Source organism: Oncorhynchus gorbuscha, linkage group LG01 (genome assembly GCF_021184085.1).
Source record: "Oncorhynchus gorbuscha isolate QuinsamMale2020 ecotype Even-year linkage group LG01, OgorEven_v1.0, whole genome shotgun sequence".
Lineage (NCBI taxonomy): Eukaryota > Metazoa > Chordata > Actinopteri > Salmoniformes > Salmonidae > Oncorhynchus > Oncorhynchus gorbuscha.
Window position 1 is genome coordinate 44,493,648 of NC_060173.1, and position 22,131 is coordinate 44,515,778.

Below are 22,131 nucleotides of genomic sequence, written 5' to 3' on the forward strand. Positions count from 1 at the left end.
TCAGGAAGGAGACGCGTTCTGTCCCCTAGAGATGAACGTACTTTGGTGTGAAAAGTGCAAATCAATCCCAGAACAACAGCAAAGGACCTTGTGAAGATGCTGGAGGAAACAGGTACAAAACTATCTATATCCACAGTAAAACAAGTCCCATATCGACATAACCTGAAAGGCCGCTCAGCAAGGAAGAAGCCACTGCTCCAAAACCGCCATAAAAAAAGATTACGGTTTGCAACTGCACATGGGGACAAAGATCATACTTTTTGGAGAAATGTCCTCTGGTCTGATGAAACAAAAATAGAACTGTTTGGCCATAATGACCATCGTTATGTTTGGAGGAAAAAGGGGGACGCTTGCAAGCCAAAGAACACCATCCCAACCGTGAAGCACGGGGGTGGCAGCATCATGTTGTGGGGGTGCTTTGCTGCAGGAGGTACTGGTGCTCTTCACAAAATAGATGGCATCATGAGGAAGGAACATTATGTGGATATATTGAAGCAACATCTCAAGACATCAGTCAGGAAGTTAAAGCTTGGTTGCAAATGGGTCTTCCAAATGGACAATGACCCCAAACACACTTCCACAGTTGTGGCAAAATGGCATAATTAAGGACAACAAAGTCAAGGTATTGGAGTGGCCATCACAAAGCCCCGATTTCAATCCTATAGAAAAACTTGTGCAAGCAAGGAGGCCCACAAACCTGACTCAGTTACACCAGCTCTGTCAGGAAGAATGGGCCAAATTCACCCAACTGATTTTGGGAAGCTCGTGGAAGTCTACCCGAAACGTTTGACCCAAGTTAAACAATTTAAAGGCAATATTACCAAATACCAATTGAGTGTATGTAAACTTCTGACCCACTGGGAATGTGATAAAATAAATAAAAGCTGAAATAAATCATTCTATTATTCTGAAATTTCACATTCTTAAAATAAAGTGGTGATGCTAACTGACCTAAGACAGGGAGTTTTTACTAGGATTCAATGACATGAATTGTGAAAAACTGAGTTTAAATATATTTGGCTAAAGTGTATGTAAACTTCCGACTTCAACTGTATATCACACGGTCACTCCACCTGGTCAACATGAATGTTGTTCGTTACTGCCAGTCAAACATTACAGCTTGATGCCCTTTTCTATGCCCCAAATGCTCTAGTGGTTATTGAACAGGCTAGAGGACACTAGGGTCACGTCCCGCGCCAGAGCCGCCACCGTGGACAGACGCCCACCCAGACCCTCCCCTATAGGTTCAGGTTTTGCGGCCGGAGTCCGCACCTTTGAGGGGGGGGGGGTACTGTCACGTTCTGACCTTAATTCCTTTATGTCTTTGTTTTAGTTTGGTCAGGGCGTGAGTTGGGGTGGGTAGTCTATGTTCTTTTTTCTATGTTGTGGTTTTGTGTTTGGCCTGGTATGGTTCTCAATCAGGGGCAGGTGTCATTCTCTGATTGAGAGTCATACTTAGGTAGCCTTTTCCCACCAGTGTTTTGTGGGTGATTATTTCCTGGTTAGTGTTTTTTTCATTCACCTTACGGGACTGTTTGTTTATTGTTTTGTTCAGTGTTCAGTTATTTTATAAAAAATATGAACACTTACCACGCTGCGCTTTGGTTCTCACCTTCTTCCACCACAGAAGTTACATTTATACACAATTTAGTTATTTGTTACATTTGACTGCAGTTCTACTTATTTCTCTGATATGTAGGCGGATCGTTTTGCAAAAAAACCCCATGATATCCCAATATCTTTCATAATTTCTTTAAACAATAAAAGCTCATTTACCAACATTTCTGAAAATGTATATATCGAGTTTTGGAATGAAACACTTCGTACGTATGAATGACTAATACGTTGAAGTTAAAAACCACACGCTTCAAGTGATTGTTCCTCTATTAGGATGCAAGGGAGATACCTGTAGTCTCAGTGTCTACTCTGGAAGCCTTTGTCTTGTTGATGGATGCCTCCAGTCTGACGGTCACAATCAATTTGTACACTGACGAGCCATCATCTCAAATACTGAGGAGAAAGTATGATTGATGAATATGTTGAGGAATGTATCTTGAAATTGTTCAGCAATTAATCTTGGTAAATCACAATAACAGTGCCAAAAATAATCCACTTTAGAATTGTAAAAAAAAACAATATTTGAAACATGATATGGCTTGGCGCTAGCTATCTGCAATGCAGCCAGTTACCATGGGGATGGAACAACCCACACAACACCAACGTAATAATTACTGAATGACATTGAAACAAGTACAAAGAAGAGCTAAATATAGAGTTTTGCTAAATCCAAAGTCAATAACACACAGATAAACATAAAATGATACCTAAGAGAATTAGTAACCAATGTCAATATTTACATATACCTATGATGAGCTCCTCTTATTATAGTTTTGATGTTGTGTACTTTAGAGAAATGAGCAGAAGACAAATGTATCGTTGTCCACTGTAACAAATGGACTAATAAAGTGGTAATTAGCAAATCTGTGGAGTGACCCACGTGACTAACAGGAAACTAATGCACTTCTACTTCCTCACTCCTCCAGGACGGTCCTGATCACTCTGACGTCGGTGGTGTTGCTGGTCATCAGTACTGACTGGATCAGCTGGGACAACCTGAACCGCGGCTTTCTGCCTAGCGACGAGGTCTCCAGGGCCTTCCTGGCTTCCTTCATCCTGGTCTTTGACCTGCTCATTGTCATGCAGGTAGGGGCTCCCCCATGGCCAATTAAAAACTAGCTGGGCTCCATTACTCTCCCCTCTTTTTTCCCCTTTATCTCTCCCGTTCCTCACCCCTCCCTCTGTCACAGGGGCACTGCGGCACTGGGTTGAGAGAGCGAGAGAGGGAGACGTTTGATCAGTCAGAGCCTGCATGACTACACACCCACAGCTGCTTCTGATTTATATCTCTACCCCTCATCCACCCAGCCATCCCCCTATCTAGCCATCCCCCTAACCAGCCATCCCCCTAACCAGCCATCCCCCTATCCAGTCATCCCCCTATCCAGCCATTCCCCTACCTAGCCATCCCCTTATCCAGCCATCCCCCTATCTAGCCATCCCCTATCCAGCCATTCCCCTATCTAGCCATCCCCCTATCTAGCCATCCCCCTATCCAGATATCCCCCTATCCAGCCATCCCCCTATCCAGCCATCCCCCTATCCAACCATTCCCCTAACCAGCCATCCCCCTATCCAGCCATTCCCCTATCTAGCAATCCCCCTATCTAGCCATCCCCCTATCAGGCCACCCCCTATCCAGCCATCCCCCTATCCAGCCATCCCCCTATCCAGCCATCCCCCTATCCAGCCATTCCCCTATCCAGCCATCCCCCTATCCAACCATCCCCCTATCCAACCATCCCCCTATCCAGCCATCCCCCTATCCAGCCATCCCCCTATCTAGCCATCCCCCTATCTAGCCATCCCCCTACCCAGCCACCCCCTACCCAGCCATACCTCTACCCAGCCATCCCCCTATCCAGCCATCCCCCTATCTAGCCATCCCCCTATCTAGCCATCCCCCTACCCAGCCACCCCCTACCCAGCCATACCTCTACCCAGCCATCCCCCTATCCAGCCATCCCCCTATCCAGCCATCCCCCTATCCAGCCATCCCCCTATCTAGCCATCCCCCTATCTAGCCATCCCCCTACCCAGCCACCCCCTACCCAGCCATACCTCTACCCAGCCATCCCCCTATCCAGATATCCCCCTATCCAGCCATCCCCTATCCAGCCATCCCTCTATCCGGCCATCCCTCCATTCGGCCATCCCTCCTTCTGGCCATCCCTCTATCCGGCCATCCCTCCATTCGGCCATCCCTCTATCCAGCCATCCCTCTATCTGGCCATCCCTCCATTCGGCCATCCCTCCATCCGGCCATTCCCCTATCCAGCCATCCCCCTATCCAGCCATCCCCCTATCCAGATATCCCTCTATCCAGCCATCCCTCTATCCGGCCATCCCTCCATCCAGCCATTCCCCTATCTAGCCATCCCCCTATCCAGATATCCCCCTATCCAGCCATCCCTCTTACCGGCCATCCCTCCATTCGGCCATCCCTCCATCCGGCCATTCCCCTATCTAGCCATCCCCCTATCCATACATCCCTCTATCCGGCCATCCCTCCATTCGGCCATCCCACCATCCGGCCATCCCCCTATCCAGATATCCCCCTATCCAGCCATCCCTCCATCCGGCCATCCCTCCATCCGGCCATCCCTCCATCCGGCCATCCCCCATCCGGCCATCCCTCCATCCGGCCATCCCCATCCGGCCATCCCTCCTTCCGGCCATCCCCCTTCCGGCCAAGCTTCAGCTAAGGACTTACCCGTGCTCTCCTCTTCTGTGAACCCAGGACTTTTCTAATGATGACTCATAACATTTCATGTTTTCTTTCCTTTTTTCCACTCAATGTCCTCCATCCCTCCATCCCACAGGAGCCTATACATCAATAAAGTGTTTGTCAGTGGCATACTCATGAATATGCAAATGTGTTTGTCTGGGTAGAAAATGCATAGCGGTGTTTCAAGGAGAGAAGGCTTTCAACACAGTAGCCTCAAGCCAAATCTTATGTTTAATAGACATATTTTATCCACTTTCTTATTGGAGTCCCATTGGGCAGCGCACAATTGGCCCAGCATCGTCGGGCTTGGCCGGGGTAGGCCGTCATTGTAAATAAGAATTTGTTCTTAACTGACTTGCCTAGTTAAATAAATACAAATTAAATACCTCAGTTTCCCTTACTCTTCAGAGTCGATACCTGTGGTTATGGCACAATTCTTGTTTTTACAGGGCTATGATGATTAGCAAACAATGATTTTATATGTAGCATACAATAACTTACTAAATCGTTATTTCCTGTTATTGCTCACCTCGGTCATTCAGTTGATATATTTAAATAACGTATTACACATTCAACTGTTGAATGACTTATTTCTGATTAACATGGCCGTTTCTCTCGTTGTTTCAAGTTTTATTCGTTGTATCATGTTTAGTCTTTGAATAGGCTTCACTTTTCACTGGTGTCTCCTCTGTTCTCAGAAACGGGCTAATGCGTAGTGACCAGTTCTTTCCGCCAGCTGTCAGTTGGAGCTCCCATCTCCTGCCTCAGACATCATCCCATATGACTACTGCAGTCTCCATCATGTGACTTCCTCATTTGACTCTCTAGTCCCAGCCAGTACCCAACTACTCACCAATCACACTCCTGTTTTTCCCCCGCTGGGCTGTATCTCACTCTCATTCAGATGCCTTTGTTTATGATAGCTAGCCCCCTCTCATTGTCTGCGCTGTGTACAGCACGCACGTTTACTAGGGTTATTTTATGGTTTCAATAAATAACCGTTTAGCGCTCACAAGGACCTGAGGCCTGCTGTCATTGCACTCTATTGTGGCATAGTCAATAAAAACTTCTCTACTCCTTCTTCCGCCATTCCGACCCACATCATTCCAAATGGCTTCATTCACCTTCATGTAGGTGTGTTGTGGCTGGTTGTTAATGTCGCACCTCCATGAGAAATGAACAGACACAATTAACAGACTGGGCTGGATTTACCTCCCAGCTGATGGAGATTTGCGAGGCTTTTATTTGGGTATTTGATAGTCTAGTATATTCTTCCGTTTTTTCCCAGGTGTGTGTGTGTAACTTTGCAGACTTAAAGGCTTGTATGAGTGAGTGTGTGGTGTGTGCGTGCACGTCTGTGTGTGTGTGTTGCGTGCATGCTCACTGTTTATGTCCTAGAGACTTGTTATTTCATGTGAGGGGGCACATTGCTTAAATGTCATCCTTATTAGTGGAACTGTATCAGGAAACAAGTATACATGAGTAAGTGGAAGGCCTAATTAATATCTAGGGGGGGATATCTATATTCATATCCTTACATATGAAAAGGTAATCCATTTGGATGTATTGAAAATGGCTGCTGTTTAGTTAAATAAATATCACTAAAAAAGAACACCCACAAATCTAGTTGTTTCAAAAAAATATTATTAAGTAAGCGAACTGCTTCCACAGCCCTTTTTTTTGTTTACTCACTTTTTGGTCCAAGTGTTACCTGAACAAACGAATAATGTGTTGCCCAAACTTAGCTACATCTTGAGAAACCTTTTGCAAAAATTCAGTCAATTTAATATGATGTGTTTGCTTAAGTTGTCTCATATGTTCATTCAACTGGAAATTATTATTTGTACATCTTAACTAAAAAGGCTGTGGAACTGGTTAAACACACACAAACAGTGCTTTTAACATACAATGTTTTCAATATTTGACATACATGATTACATTTTGCACGTTCATTTATACAGTCATTATTATTCAACATGTCCCCACCTGGGATTTGAACTCACTACCTCTTGATTCATGGCATTCCAATCTTCCTGCAACACCACCACGTCTGTGCAATTATCAGTTAACTGGTTTGGGGAGTAATCTGTTACATGTAAGGGATTACAAAAAAAGGTAACTGTAATCGTTACCAACGAAAGTATTGTAATCAGATTACAGATACTTTTGAAAAACTAGATTACTTTGAGTATTACTTTTAAATTCAGAAAGATGTTTGCGAAAATAATTATTTGACACTTCTCTGTTTTCTCAATGACATTCAAATCAGCATTGAGAAAAGGTGCATGTTTAAGTTTGTTCCACCTGAGGGAGTCTGACCAGAGCCCACTATGATGACACACCAAATGGTTTGATGGATCGCAGGAAAAGAGCAGGAATAGGCTGTTGTAGGCTACAGTCAAACATTTCTTCCAATGGTGCGACTGCTGTCGGCATCCAACGATTATTCAATTTGAATAAATGCTAGGAAGTAAGGACGACAGCAGTGGTGTAGTCTACGGCGATACGGATATCACTTACTACATAGCACATTGATGTAAATCACACTTCTACTATCTGATTTAGCTATTTTCGCTTTATGGATTTTTTTGGTTTTGTGGACGGCTGTTTACAAATCTAAACGTGTATTTGAACCAAATAATGGTTGAATTCAAGAAGTTTACATTGCCAATCAATCATTGTTTTTGAATCCAGTGGACAGCCAGTGAAAAATGTGATTTTGCAACAGCTGCATAGTGCGTTGATCCCAGCCTATGGAATAAATGTAGGGCTTTTATTGCTCAATCTAATCCATGCTGATAAAAAAGAAGTCCTATTCTTGAAGATCAAGGTGTATGACATTTATTGGAATGACTAGAATTCTGATCGACTTTTAAATGATATCTTCACATTAAAAATCGAACAAACACATAAAGTCAAAATGTTACATCCATATATGGCCAGCTGTTTCAACTTTAACATTGAATTATCCTGCAATAGATGAATTATTCATTTGGTAACATATATACGTAATCTAAAAGTAACTGAATGTAATCAGATTATGTTACTGAGTTTGGGTAATCCAAAAGTTACATTACTGATTACAATTTTGGACAGGTAACTAGTAACTGTAACGGATTACATTTAGAAAGTAACCTACCCAATCCTGTCAGTTAATCTGACTATTCTCTATTCATTGATTCAATTGACTTATTTAAGCAATTTGAGTTTTTTTACATTACTCCTTAATCACCATGATAAAGAAAATAATTATTATTGGGTGTACTTTTAACAGAGCTGAGATTTTATTTGAAGTGCAAAGTGTAGCAATGCAGGTGAAGTCAGATATGGACACATATGTGGTGGAGTGGGAGAAAGATTGGAATGCTGTGAACCACAAGGTTTTGAGTTCAAATCCCAGGTGAGGACAACTTGAATATTAATTTCTATATGTATATGAACATACACAATGTAATCATGTGTGTCAAATATGTAAGTTGAAAAGTCGTATGATAAAAGCACTGTGTGTGTGTAACTAATTCCACAGCATTGTTTTGGTAAGATGCCCAAATAATAATTTATAATTGAATGAACATATGAGACAATTTGAGCAAACGCATAATTTTAAGTAGACAGAACTTTGGGCCAACAAAAATGATAAGTTCAGATAACACTTTGACTTAAAAGTTGAGTAAACAAAAAAAAGTCTATGGAAGCAGTTAATTAAGAATATTTAGTTTAAACAACTCCATTAAGTTTTTCAGTGTAGGCTATACTGTCATGATCGAAGAAAAGGCTGTTATGCATAAAAAGAAAGATCTGTGTGCGTCTTCGGGTTATCTAAGACGTACAGCATGTTTCTCTGTCTGTTCAACACACATATTCTTCCCAGACATTATCTTTGGCATATTTCATAGATCTTACATTGTAGAGTCTTTATTGACTTTTCCCAATCAGGGACTTAGGAGACACAGAGTGGTTCGTGATGTTTGTATTGAGTGGTTTGTGATGTGTTTTGACATGAGGAACCCCCAATGCACAAAGGCACAGTACAGGGCCCTGTAAACACACTGTGCACTGCAGCTCTCAGTTAGGCTTTTGACCTCTGTGGTACCTTGCCCATCAATAGACAACTCTCCTGAATCCCTAGCAAGTACCATGAAAAGAAATCTCTGTTGTTCACTTTGGAACATAATGTATTGTTGTCTCTGATTTTATGCTTGGTCTTACATGATGTGTGTTGTTTACTTCAGTAAAAGCTGTCACTATGAAAGTCTTCTGATCAGATGGCCTCCTGGGATGGTTGTTGAAAATGAGTGGGAGCTAGACACAGTAGGGTGCAAAGCATTGGATGAAATCAAATCAAACGTGATGCGTCACATGCGCCGAATACAACCTTACAGTGAAATGCTGACTTACGAGCCCCTAACCAACAATGCAGTTAAACAAAATATGAATAAGAATAAGAAATAAAAGGAACAAGTAATTAAAGAGCAGCAGTACCATAAGAGTAGCGAGGCTTATATACAGGGGGTATTGGTACAGAGTCCATGTGTGGGGGCACCGGTTAGTCGAGGTAATATGTACAGTTGAAGTCGGAAGTTTACTCGTTTTTCAACCACTCCACACATTTTTTGTTAACAAAGTATAGTTTTGGCAAGTCGGTTAGGACATCTACTTTGTGCATGACACAAGTCATTTTCCCAACAATTGTTTACAGACAGATTATTTCACTTATAATTCACTGTATCACAATTCCAGTGGGTCAGACATTTACATACACTAAGTTGACTGTGCCTTTAAACAGCTTGGAAAATTCCAGAAAATGATGTCATGGCTTTAGAAGCTTCTGATAGGCTAATTGACATCATTTGAGTCATTTGGAGGTGTACCTGTGTATGTATTTCAAGTCCTACCTTCAAACTCAGTGCCTCTTTGCTTGACATCATGGGAAAATCTAAAGAAATCAGCCAAGACCTCAGAAAACGAAATTGTAGACCTCCACGTCTGGTTCATCCTTGGGAGCAATTTCCAAACGCCTGACGCCTGAAGGTATCACGTTCATCTGTACAAACTATAGTACGCAAGTATAAACACCATGGGACCACGCAGCCGTCGTACCGCTCAGGAAGGAGACGCGTTCTGTCGCCTAGAGATGAACGTACTTTGGTGCGAAAAGTGCAAGTCAATCCCAGAACAACAGCAAAGGACCTTGTGAAGATGCTGGAGGAAACAGGTACAAAAGTATCTATATCCACAGTAAAACGAGTCCTATATCGACATAACCTGAAAGGCCACTCAGCAAGGAAGAAGCCACTGCTCCAAAACCACCATAAAAAAGCGCCAGACTATGGTTTGCAACTGCACATAGGGACAAAGATTGTACTTTTGGGAGAAATGTCCTCTGTTCTGATGAAACAAAAATATAACTGTTTGGCCATAATGGCCATCGTTATGTTTGGAGGAAAAAAGGGGAGGCTTGCAAACCAATGAACATCATCCCAACCGTGAAGCACGGGTGTGTCAGCTTTATGTTGTGGGGGTGCTTTGCTGCAGAGATACTGGTGCACTTCACAAAATAGATGGCATCATGAGGAAGGAACATTATGTGGATTTATTGAAGCAACATCTCAAGACATCAGTCAGGAAGTTAAAGCTTGGTCGCAAACGGGTCTTCCAAATGTAAGCATACTTCCAAAGTTGTGGCAAAATGGCTTAAGGATAACAAAGTCAAGGGATTGGAGTGGCCATAACAAAGCCCATAACAAATTGTTGGAGAAGAAAGTAAAAGAGCAATATGTGCCATGTAAGAAAGCTAGCGTTTAAGTTCCTTGCTCAGAACATGAGAACATATGAAAGCTGGTGGTTCCTTTTAACATGAGTCTGCAATATTCCCAGGTAAGAAATTTTAGGTTGTAGTTATATTATTAATTATAGGACTATTTCTTTCTATATGATTTGTATTTCATATACCTTTGACTATTGGATGTTCTTGTAGGCACTTTTGTATTGCCAGTGTAACATTATATCTTCCGTCCCTCTCCTCGCTCCTACCTGTGCTCGAACCAGGAACACATCGACAACAACCACCTTCGAAGCAGCGTTACCCATGCAGAGCAAGGGGAACAACTACTCCAAGTCTCAAAGCGAGTGACGTTTGAAACGCTATTAGCGGTCACCCCGCTAACTAGCTAGCCATTTCACATCGGTTACAGCCTAATCTCGGGAGTTGATAGGCTTGAGGTCATAAACAGCGCAATGCTTGAAACATTGCGAAGAGTTGCTGGCACTATGCACGAAAGTGCTGTCTGAATTAATGCTAATGAGCCTGCTTTGCCTACCATCGCTCAGTCAGACTGCTCTATCAAATCATAGCCTTAATTATAATATAACACACAGAAATACGAGCCTTCAGTCATTAATATGGCCAAATCCGGAAACCATCATCTCGAAAACAAAACGTTTATTATTTCAGTGAAATATGGAACCGTTCTGTATTTTATCTAACTGGTGCCATCCATAAGTCTAAATATTGCTGTTACATTGTACAACCTTCAATGTTATGTCATAATTATGTCACATCCTGGCAAATTAGTTCGCAACGAGCCAGGCGGCCCAAACTGTTGCATATACCCTGACTCTGTGTGCAATGAACGCGAGAGAAGTGACACAATTTCACCTGGTTAATATTACCTGCTAACCTGGATTTCTTTTAGCTAAATATATAGGTTTAATAATATATACTTCTGTGTATTGATTTTAAGAAAGGCATTGGTGTTTATGGTTAGGTACAGTCGTGCAACGATTGTGCTTTTTTCGCAAATGTGCTTATGTTAAATCATCCCCCGTTTAGCGAAGTTGGCTGTCTTTTTTAGGAAGAAATAGTCTTCACACAGTTCGCAATGAGCCAGGCGGCCCAAACTGCTGCATATACCCTGACTCTGTTGCAAGAGAAGTGACACATTTTCCCTAGTTAAAATAAATTCATGTTAGCAGGCAATATTAACTAAATATGCAGGTTTAAAAATATATACTTGTGTATTGATTTTAAGAAAGGCGTTGATGTTTATGGTTAGGTACACATTGGAACAACGACAGTCCTTTTTCACGAATGCGCACCGCATTGATTATATGCAACGCAGGACATGCTAGATAAATAATATATGCCATTTAGCAGACGCTTTTATCCAAAGCGACTTACAGTCATGTGCGCATACTTTCTACATATGGGTGGTCCTGGGGATCAAACCCACTACCCTGGCGTTACAAGCGCCATGCTCTACCAACTGAGCTACAGAAGGACAACTAGTGATATCATCAACCGTGTGTCAACTAGTGATTATGATTGATTGATTGTTTTTTATAAGATAAGTTTAATGCTAGCTAGCAACTTACCTTGGCTTACTGCATTCGTGTAACAGGCAGGCTCCTCGTGGAGTGCAATGTAAAGCAGGTGGTTAGAGCGTTGGACTAGTTAACCGTAAGGTTGCAAGATTGAAAACTCTGAACAAGGCAGTTAACTCACCGTTCCTAGGCCATCATTGAAAATAAGAATGTGTTTGTAACTGACTTGCCTAGTTAAATAAAGGTGAAAAAAAACATATCGGCCATTCCGATTAATCGGTCGACCTCTAATGTAAACCTCTGACCCACTATGAATGTGATGAAGGAAATAAATCGTTCTCTCTACTGTTATTCTGACATTTCACATTCTTAAAATTAAGTGGTGATCCTAACTGACCTAAAACAGGGAATTTGTACTCTGATTAAATGTCAGGAATTGTGAAAAACTGAGTCTAAAAGTAGTTGGCTAAGGTATATGTAAACTTCTGACTTCAACTGTACATGTAGGTAGAATTATTTAAGTGACTATGTATAGATAATGACAGAGAGTAGCAGCGGAGTAAAATAGGGGGTGGGGGGCCAGTGCAAATAGTCTAGGTATCCATTTGATTAGATGTTCAGGAGTCTTATGGCTTGGCAGAGAGACGTGTCTATGACTTTGGTGGCTGGAGTCTTTGACAATTTTTAGGGCCTTCCTCTGACACCGCCTGGTATAGAGGTCCTGGATTGCAGGAAGCTTGGCCCCAGTGATGTACTGGGCCGTACGCACTACCCTCTGTAGCACCTTGCGGTTGGAGGCCGAGCAGTTGCCATACCAGGCAAGTGATGCAACCAGCCAGGATGCTCTCAATGGTGCAGCTGTAGAACCTTTTGAGGATCTGAGGACCCATGCCAAATCTTTTCAGTCTCCCGAGGGGGAATAGGTTTTGTCGTGCCCTCTTCTCAACTGTCTTGGTGTGCTTGGACAATGTTAGTTAGTTGGTGATGTGGACACCAAGGAACTTGAAGCTCTCAACCTGCTCCACTACAACCCCATCAATGAGAATGGGGGCGTGCTCGGTACTCCTTTTCCTGTCGTATGCAATGTGTTCATGTGTTTGTACCTGTCCCTATTCAAATAAACCATAAATAAAATATAGTCTATTGGGATGTGTTTTCAGGACTGGGAGTTCCCTCAGTTCATGGGCGACCTTGATATGAACCTGCCTGGCATGTCCACCACACAGCTCAAGTTCAAACTTCCTGTGTGCAAGAGCATCTTCAAAGAGGAGTACCACATTCATATCACAGGTACGGACATTACCAAGCAACATGAATTACATACAAAACATGCTATACTTTTTCCACATTTTGTTACGTTACAGCCTTATTCTAAAATGTATTAAATAAAATACAGTTTTTGTCAATCTACACACAATATCCCATAATGACAAAGTGAAAATAGGTTATTGGAAAATGTTGCTAATTTCTTAAATGCAAAAAAACTGAAAATTCACATTAATATAAGTATTCAGACCCTTTAGTCAGTACTTTGTTTTTTATTTATTTTTATTTACACTTTATTTAACTAGGCAAGTCAGTTAAGAACCAACTCTTATTTACAATGACAGCCTACCCCATCCAACCCAGACGACGCTGGGCCAATTGTGTGCTGCCCTATGGGACTCCCAATCATGGCCGGTTGTGATACAGCCTGGGATCAAACCAGGGTTTGTAGTGGCGCCTCTAGGACTGAGATGTAGTGCCTTGGACGGCTGCACGACTCAGGAGTACCTTTGGCAGCGATTACCCCATAATGACAAAGCGAAAACAGGTTTTTAGAAATTTTTGCAAATCTATTAAAAATAAAAACAGAAATAGTTTATTAAGTATTCAGACCCTTTGCTATGAGACTCAAAATTGAGCTCAGGTGCATCCTGTTTCCATTGATCATCCTTGAGATGTTTCTACAACTTGATTGGAGTCCACCTGTGGTAAATTCAATTGATTGGACATGATTTGGAAAGGCACACACCTGTCTATATAAGGTCCCACAGCTGACAGTGCATGTCAGAGCATGCCATGAGGTCGAAGGAATTGTCCGTAGAGCTCCGAGACAGGATTATGTGGAGGCACAGATCTGGGGAAGAGTACCAAAACATTTCTGCAGCATTGAAGGTCCCCAAGAACACAGTGGCCTCAAATCATTCTTAAATTGAAGAAGTTTGGAACCACCAAGACTCTTCCTAGATCTGTCCACCCGGCCAAACTGAGCAATCGGGGGAAAAGGGACTTGATCAGGGAGGTGACCAAGAACCCGATGGTCACTCTTGAGGAAGCTCCAGAGTTTCTATGTGGAGAAGGACAACCATCTCTGCAGCACTCCACCAATCATGCATTTATGGTAAAGTGGCCAGTAAAAGGCATGTGACAGCCCACTTGGAGTTTGGCAAAAGGCACCTAAAGGACTCTCAGACCATGACAAACAAGATTCTCTGGTTTGATGAAACCAAGATTGAACTCTTTGGCCTGAATGCCAAGCGTCACGTCCGGAGGAAACCAGTGCATCAAGCTGTGGGCCTGTTTTTCAGCGGCAGGGACTGGGAGACTAATCAGGATCGAGGGAAAGATTTACGGAGCAAAGTACAGAGAGATCCTTGATGAAAACCTGCTCCAGAGCACTCAGGACATCAGACTGGTGCGAACATATCTGGAGAGACCTGAAAATAGCTGTGCAGAGGATCTGCCGAGAAGAATGAGAAAAACAAATACCTGTATACAGGTGTGCCAAGCTTGTAGCGTCATGCCCAATAAGACTCGAGGCTATAAACGCTGCCAAAGGTGCTTCAACAAAGTACTGAGGAAAGGGTCTGAATACTTATGTAAATGTGAATTTACAAAATAAAAACAATTGAATGCATTTTAGAATAAGGCTGTAATGTTACAAAATGTGGAAAAGGTCAAAGGGTCTGAATACTTTCCCGAATGCACTATATCTGCCCAATTGATTTAGATGGTATAGAGGTATACCACTATTATTCAAATGTTTTCACTCTCCATCTGGCCAGCTGGTTGCACCATGACACTAAGATGAAAAGAGATCAGATACACCTGTTGTAACATGTCTTTTTCATCCCACCAGCAGTCCTTGTTTCTGACATCCTCTTCCCCCTTGCTGAGGTGTAATGTGCCTCAATCAAATCAAATGTTATTTTTTGTATGCTTCGTAAACAACAGGTGTGAACTAACACAGTGAAAGGCTTACTTATAGGCCCTTCCCAACAATGCAGAGAGAAAAATTGAGAAATAATAGAAAAGTAAAACAGGTAATAATACAAATACTAATAGTTGGATAATAGATCCAATGAGTAACAATAACTTGGCTATCCATATTACAAGGGGTACCAGTACCGAGTCCATGTACAGGGTTTGTAATTGAGGTAGATATGTGATGAGTCAAAAAAGGTAGTGCAAAAGAGTCAATGCAGATAGTTAAATAGTTCACCAAATAGACTAACTATTTAGCAGTCTTATGGCTAGAAGCTGTTCAGGGTCCTACTGTTGTTTCCAGACTTGGTGCATTGCCATGCGGTAGCAGAGAGAAGTCTATGACTTGGGTGGCTGGAGGCTTTGACAATATTTAGGGCCTTCCTCTGACACCGCCTGGTATAGAGGTCTTGGATGGCAGGGAGCCGTCCGCACTACCCTCTCTAGCGCCTTGCGGATGTTGAGCAGCTGCCATACCAAGTGGTGATGCAGCCAGTCTAGATGCTCTCAATGATGCAGCTGTTTTCCTTTTTGAGGATCTGAGTGCCCATGCCAGTCCTGTAGTCCACGATTAGCTCCTTTGTCTTGCTGATGTTGAGGGAGAGGTTGTTGTCCTGGCAGTCTCTGACGTCTTTCCTATAGCCTGTCTCATCATCATCAGTGATCAGGCTTACACCGTTGTGTTGCCGGCAAACTTAACGGTGGGTTTTGAGTCAGGCGGTGCCACTCAGTCATGGGTGAGCAGGGAGTACAGGAGCACTCATAAAAAAATGTTGAAGGCTGAGCTGTAGTCAATGAACAGCATTCTCACATAGCTGTTCCTCTTGTCCAGATGGGAAAGAGCAGTGTGGAGTGCAATAGAGATTGTGCTCCACACTGTTTATCTATTGGGGTGAATTGGAGTGGGTCCAGAGTTTCTGGTATGATGGTGTTGATGTGAGCCATGATCAGCCTTTCAAAGCATTTCATGGCTACAGATGTGAGTGCTACGGGGCAGTAGTCATTTAGACAGGTTACATTGGTGTTCTTGGGCACAGGGACTAGGGTAGTCTGCTTGAAACATGCTGGTATTACAGACTGAGTCAGGGAGAGGTTAAAAATGTCAGTGAAGACACTTGCCAGCTGGTCAGCGCATGCTTTGAGTACGTGTCCTGGTAATCCGTCTGGCTCAGAGGCCTAGTGAATGTTAACCTGTTTACAGGTCTTACTCACACCGGTTACGTGATCACACAGTCAAACATATTCTCAGAGAGTACGATCTTCCATTTAAACCATCACCCATGTTTCATTACGTTCCACAGCATGCTCCCAGGGACAACCATCAAAGTGGAGAGAAACGAATGTTCCGGTGCTAAATGTTAAACTGTTCAAACGCTCCCTGATTTACACTAGGTTGTTAACCCTAATGCATCGCACACTCATTTAGCATTATGTTAAATGGTCTAACACTATGTGACTGCTTTGACTAAAAGCTTATCAACGGTGTTGCGTCTCAGGAAAGGGAGGGAATGGTGTCACATGTACCCAGGGAATCATCTGCCTTTAGATAAGTAAACCTGTAGAGATTGCTACCATTACTGTAATGACCTCATTTCATTAAGAGTCCATGTTGGACCTATGTTAGAGGAATTGACTTCCTATATTTTCATTAACCAATTGAATTGTGACAAAGCAAAATACTTTGTCCACTTATAAGAATTTGTTAGGTTCTTATTCACATAAAATTGACAAAGATCAGTCTCAATATTAATCTGTAGCGTTTATTCCCGAGAGCGCTGCCCATAATGACATGTACATTAGTTTACATATCACACATAACGTCATGTCTTACGAAAATGTCCCTCCTCCTCCTCCTCCTCCTGGATCATGACAAAGCTGCTTTTCAATTCAATTCCAACACATACACATTGCTTATCTTCTGCTACCATGTTACACAATCTACTGCAGCCCAACGGTTTTTCCCCTCCCTGGTTGGGGACCAGACATCCTTCCTGTTGTTAGTTTCACTGTGGTCATGAGTTGTCTGTTGACCCTTCCTCTTGGCCTATGTACCAACATATTCTTTAACAGACAACAGACCACTCTCTGAATTATAACTCTATGCCAAATGTATACGTTATTTAGTCATTATTGATTAAAAAGAATCCTTCAACAACATAGTACCTACAAGTGCCTTAACACACATACTGTCTGTCTTTCTGTGTTTTGTGAGTTGATTACCTTGAATGAATTAGATTCATAAAAACTTTCTAATTTGTCCCAACAGTACAGCAATCAGTGAATGAAAGGACATGTCAAAGTCAGCTTGGGCACAAAACAAAAATTTGTAAACACAAAATTTACAATTCATCTTGATTTTTTTTCATAAAGAAGTTACTGTAACTACCACACTGTTTCTTTCTCCCTGCAGGTAAGTGGTTCAACTACGGCATCATCTTCCTGGTGTTGATCCTGGACCTGAACATGTGGAAGAACCAGATCTTCTACAAGCCCTACGAGTACGGCCAGTACGTTGGTCCAGGGGAGAAGATCTTCACCGTGGAGGAACCCCACACCCTGGGTGACTTCAACCGCAGCACGCTCACCTACAAGTGGCGCTCCAGCCACGTGGACCCGCTGACCAACCGTTCGTATGTCCATCGGGACATGTTCCTGCACAGCCGCTACGTGGGCGCCAGCCTGGACATCAAGTGCCTGGCCTTCATCCCCAGCCTGGCTGCCTTTGTTCTCTTTGGCTTCTTCATCTGGCTGCTGGGACGTTTCCAGGACAGCGAGACCTTCCCGGAGAGCCAGGTGGACAAGACGTACGAGAGGATTAAGAGGAAGTCTCCATCGGAGTACAGTAAGGACATGGGGGTCACGCCAGAGGAGGTGCACATCTCTATGAGCGAGACGCTCAAACGTTCCGGAACCCCCATGCTGCTGTCAGTGGACGGGCACTTGGCTCCGCACACCGCTAGCTCCACCAACTCCATCTCGCCTGTTTCCACGGAGACCCAGGAGACGCACCCCAGCATAGTCATTGACAGCGCGGAGACGGGAGAACCAGCGGTTTCCTTTGAAGTCAGTAAACTGTCACCACCCTGACCTTACTGCCCTTAGGGGAAATACTGCCACTGTCTGCTGCTGACAGACACATAGCCTGAAGGGAGGGCACGAGACCAGAGAGTAGAGACTAAGACCAAACTGAAAGACAATTTCAGTCCAGATCTTTTCAGTCTGGGTGGATATTGAACACAACACTGAGTGTTCCTACAGCAGAGGATGTAGCTACACTGGCCTCTTGGGTTCTTCTGGACTATTTGGTTTTGCGACCAGTCTTTTTGTAAGACCGTGTTTTTAAGATCTCTAAGGTGACACCAACACAATGACAAACAGGTTATTTTGAACCTCCCTCACTGCAAAGTCATATTGTCAACATGGTGCTATCGCTTGATTTGACGTTTTTCTAATAGCACGGTGTATTTTCTTATCGTGACGCATTTTGGTGCCTATGTGGGAGAACTACTTCTACAGTCGATCGTGACCTCGGGACTATAAGGCTCTATCGGCGCAAAGAATAGTTCTGAGATATTGAGCATGAAAGTTTTCACATTCCAGATCTCAGAACTGTTTTGTAGTGAATTATTCATTCTTAAGGTCCTCACCTTAAAGGTACCTAAATTGCAGAGTACCAAAATCCTAAGATATTTGTAAATCTTTTTTTTTGGGGGTGCAAACGCAGATAGAACCTTATGGTTCTGAGATGTCAATCTGGCTTCAGCCATAAGAATCTATCTGCCACAGAATGTTGCAATTATTTCAATTTCAAAAGAAAAGTACAATCATGTAAGGATTAAATAACATAACATAACATATGCCATTTAGCAGACGCTTTTATCCAAAGCGACTTACAGTCATGTGTGCATACATTCTACGTATGGGTGGTCCCAGGGATCGAACCCACTACCCTGGCGTTACAAGCGCCATGCTCTACCAACTGAGCTACAGAAGGAGAATACCCTTCTTTCCAATCACATCATCAAATATATGAATTAATGTTCATCACACATCTGATAAACTGATAGTTCACTAAAATGCAAATACAATATATCCTAATAGCATCATTGGTCTGGATGAGTAAACAGACATTTTTCTGGTCTCTGACACCCAAAGTCATTAAACTACTTCCTAGTTATCAATCAAATGTGTTACTGTACGTTAGTAATTTTGGTAAAATACTCCTTCCATGGAGGTTTTTCGTATTGATATAGAACAAGATATAAACAGCAATGCCTCTCCAAGTGGCCTTAAACATGGTCTAAGGCTCCTGCGTTTATTTTTATTTTTTTTTACCATAAAGGGCTTAAGTGATGGCCATTCTTCTGTAAAAGTGATGAAAAAAATCTGTCATTGCAAAAGAGGACCAGAAAAAAAAAGAGGACCGGGCTATAAGGTTCTATCTGCAAAATGTATGGTTTTGAGTATTTTTCAAGTCCCAGATTTCAAGACTGTTTTGTGATGTCTTCCTCTTAAACAACAATAGTTTTTGATTGACAACCCAGTCTTGTGTGTTTGGATTGCAGATAGTACCTTACAGCGCCAAGTTCAAAGGTGCGCAGATAAAACCTTCAGATATTCTTTCCATGGTGAATGGACTTTTTCCACAATTCAGACATATTTTACATGTGAAGGACCTAAAGTGCAACTCTTTTGTGAATAATTAGTTTAAAACCTTATAGTCCCAAGGTCTCGCGATGCATGACACCCAATTGTCATGGCTAGTTTATTGTAACACTGCAGTTTTACAGCTGAAGAGGTGGCCTTGATAACCCACATCCACTAAAGGACCCACGTCCAACATAGAGTATTATAGCTTACAGTCTATAGCTGCAGCAAAACAAATGATGTCTGATAGTATGTGTCTGTCTTGTTCATTTTCAGTGTTTCACTTGATTACGTTTACCTTTTCAGACTTCATGACTGATTTATCAATTCATTTGTCATCCTTGATAATTCTCACATATCCCGTCTTCATGCGTTTATTTTCTTGTAGTCATAGAAATGACTGGATTGCTAAGCCTCATGATGATGATGATAATAATGCTATCATGATGACCTATTTATTTTCTGGATGTAAGATAACTCCTAGGCATCATCTATTTTCAAATAACAAACAAAAGTCACCTCATGGTCGCTTATCTATCTGGTAATTACACTCAAACAAATGCAAATGAATGAAAGGTCATTGGCCCTTGGCCTGGTAAATGTGCTTTTGTTATACAAGGGGGGAGAAGTTCACCACATCTAACTGCTGCACCTAATTGCTGCACCCATATCATATACCCCAGCAGTATACTGTATGTACCACAATTACGACCCTGGTCAAAGCCAGTATTGGGGTCTTGGTTTGGTTTGAGAAGGACACATGGATACCTATTTACTTTCAGCTGACAAGCAAAAGATAGTGGGAGATTTTCTGAGTTGTGAAAGTTGTTATATCACATACGTTAGGTGTGTGACTACTGTATACCAATGCTCTGTTATTGAAGTGTTTTCTAACAATGCCTTTGTGTGTGTGTGTGTGTGTGTGTGGTGTGTGTGTGTGTCAGAGAGGGTAAGGATGGCCAATTCTGTGAAGAGGTCAATGTAGTCAACATAAGTGGTGTATGACCCTTGGTTCAGTGATCCCCCTCTACACTTTACAGATCAAAGTCCTCCATTACAGCTCAACTTATTTCATTTTGGAGATATGGCTGTGCAACAGGCAACACATTGCTAAGTGTATGGGGCAATGGCTAAATGAGTGTGTTTATCTCACTTTAAGTAATCTAGTGATATATTTGTAATGTATTGTGCTTCGGGTGAAACTGAATGTTCCCCCTGCTGTTATACATGGTATTGTATTGCATAACTGACAGATAGTTTGCATCCTTGTGTGTGTGGTTGTGTGTTTTTTAATAAACAAATGATATCTCTTTTTAACATGTTGGCTACAATAAATGTCCGTTGAATAATGCTATCAATAAAATGAATACATTTTGCTACAGGCTAGTGTGACGTGCCCTTAATTATACTTTGTGGGGTTGACAAAGAATATCCATGTGAGATATACTACATGACCAAAAGTGCTTGTCGAACATTTCATTCCAAAATCATGGGCATTAATATGGAGTTGGTCCCCCCTTTTTTTGTAATTTTTGTAAAAAAAAAAATAATTTCACCTTTATTTAACCAGGTAGGCTAGTTGAGAACAAGTTCTCATTTGCAACTGCGACCTGGCCAAGATAAAGCATAGCAGTGTGAGCAGACAACACAGAGTTACACATGGAGTAAACAATTAACAAGTCAATAACACAATAGGAAGAAAAAAAAGGGGAGTCTATATACATTATATACATTGTGTGCAAAAGGCATGAGGTAGGCGAATAATTACAATTTTGCAGATTAACACTGGAGTGATAAATGATCAGATGGTCATGTACAGGTAGAGATATTGGTGTGCAAAAGAGCAGAAAATAAAATAAATAAAAACAGTATGGGGATGAGGTAGGTAAAAATGGGTGTGCTATTTGCCGATAGACTATGTACAGCTGCAGCGATCGGTTAGCTGCTCAGATAGCAGATGTTTGAAGTTGGTGAGGGAGATAAAAGTCTCCAACTTCAGCGATTTTTGCAATTCGTTCCAGTCACAGGCAGCAGAGAACTGGAACGAAAGGCGGCCAAATGAGGTGTTGGCTTTAGGGATGATCAGTGAGATACACCTGCTGGAGCGTGTGCTACGGATGGATTTTGCCATCGTGACCAGTGAACTGAGATAAGGCAGAGCTTTACCTAGCATGGACTTGTAGATGACCTGGAGCCAGTGGGTCTGGCGACGAATATGTAGCGAGGGCCAGCCGACTAGAGTCTACAAGTCGCAGTGGTGGGTGGTATAAGGTGCTTTTGTGACAAAACGGATGGCACTGTGATAAACTGCATCCAGTTTGCTGAGTAGAGTGTTGGAAGCAATTTTCTAGATGACATCGCCGAAGTCGAGGATCGGTAGGATAGTCAGTTTTACTAGGGTAAGTTTGGCGGCGTGAGTGAAGGAGGCTTTGTTGCGGAATAGAAAGCCGACTCTTGATTTGATTTTCGATTGGAGATGTTTGATATGAGTCTGGAAGGAGAGTTTACAGTCTAGCCAGACACCTAGGTACTTATAGATGTCCACATATTCAAGGTTGGAACCATCCAGG

General features: G+C 42.4%; 1 protein-coding gene across 2 annotated transcripts in view; it reads left to right on the top strand.

The window, feature by feature from the left end:
- LOC124038321 (transmembrane protein 117-like) overlaps positions 1–20,940 on the top strand; it is a 62,697-nt gene extending 41,757 nt beyond the window's left edge. The window contains exons 6-8 of one of the 2 annotated variants that reach the window (XM_046354056.1): positions 2,544–2,703; positions 12,829–12,958; positions 17,325–20,940. In XM_046354056.1, the coding sequence (XP_046210012.1) occupies positions 2,544–2,703; positions 12,829–12,958; positions 17,325–18,001 (967 nt within the window). In that variant the 3' untranslated portion in view covers positions 18,002–20,940. Of the gene's footprint in view, positions 1–2,543; positions 2,704–5,043; positions 5,869–12,828; positions 12,959–17,324 lie in introns of those variants that run through there. The other variant, XM_046354065.1, reaches the window with a different exon arrangement.
- Positions 20,941–22,131: the final 1,191 nt, after the last annotated feature.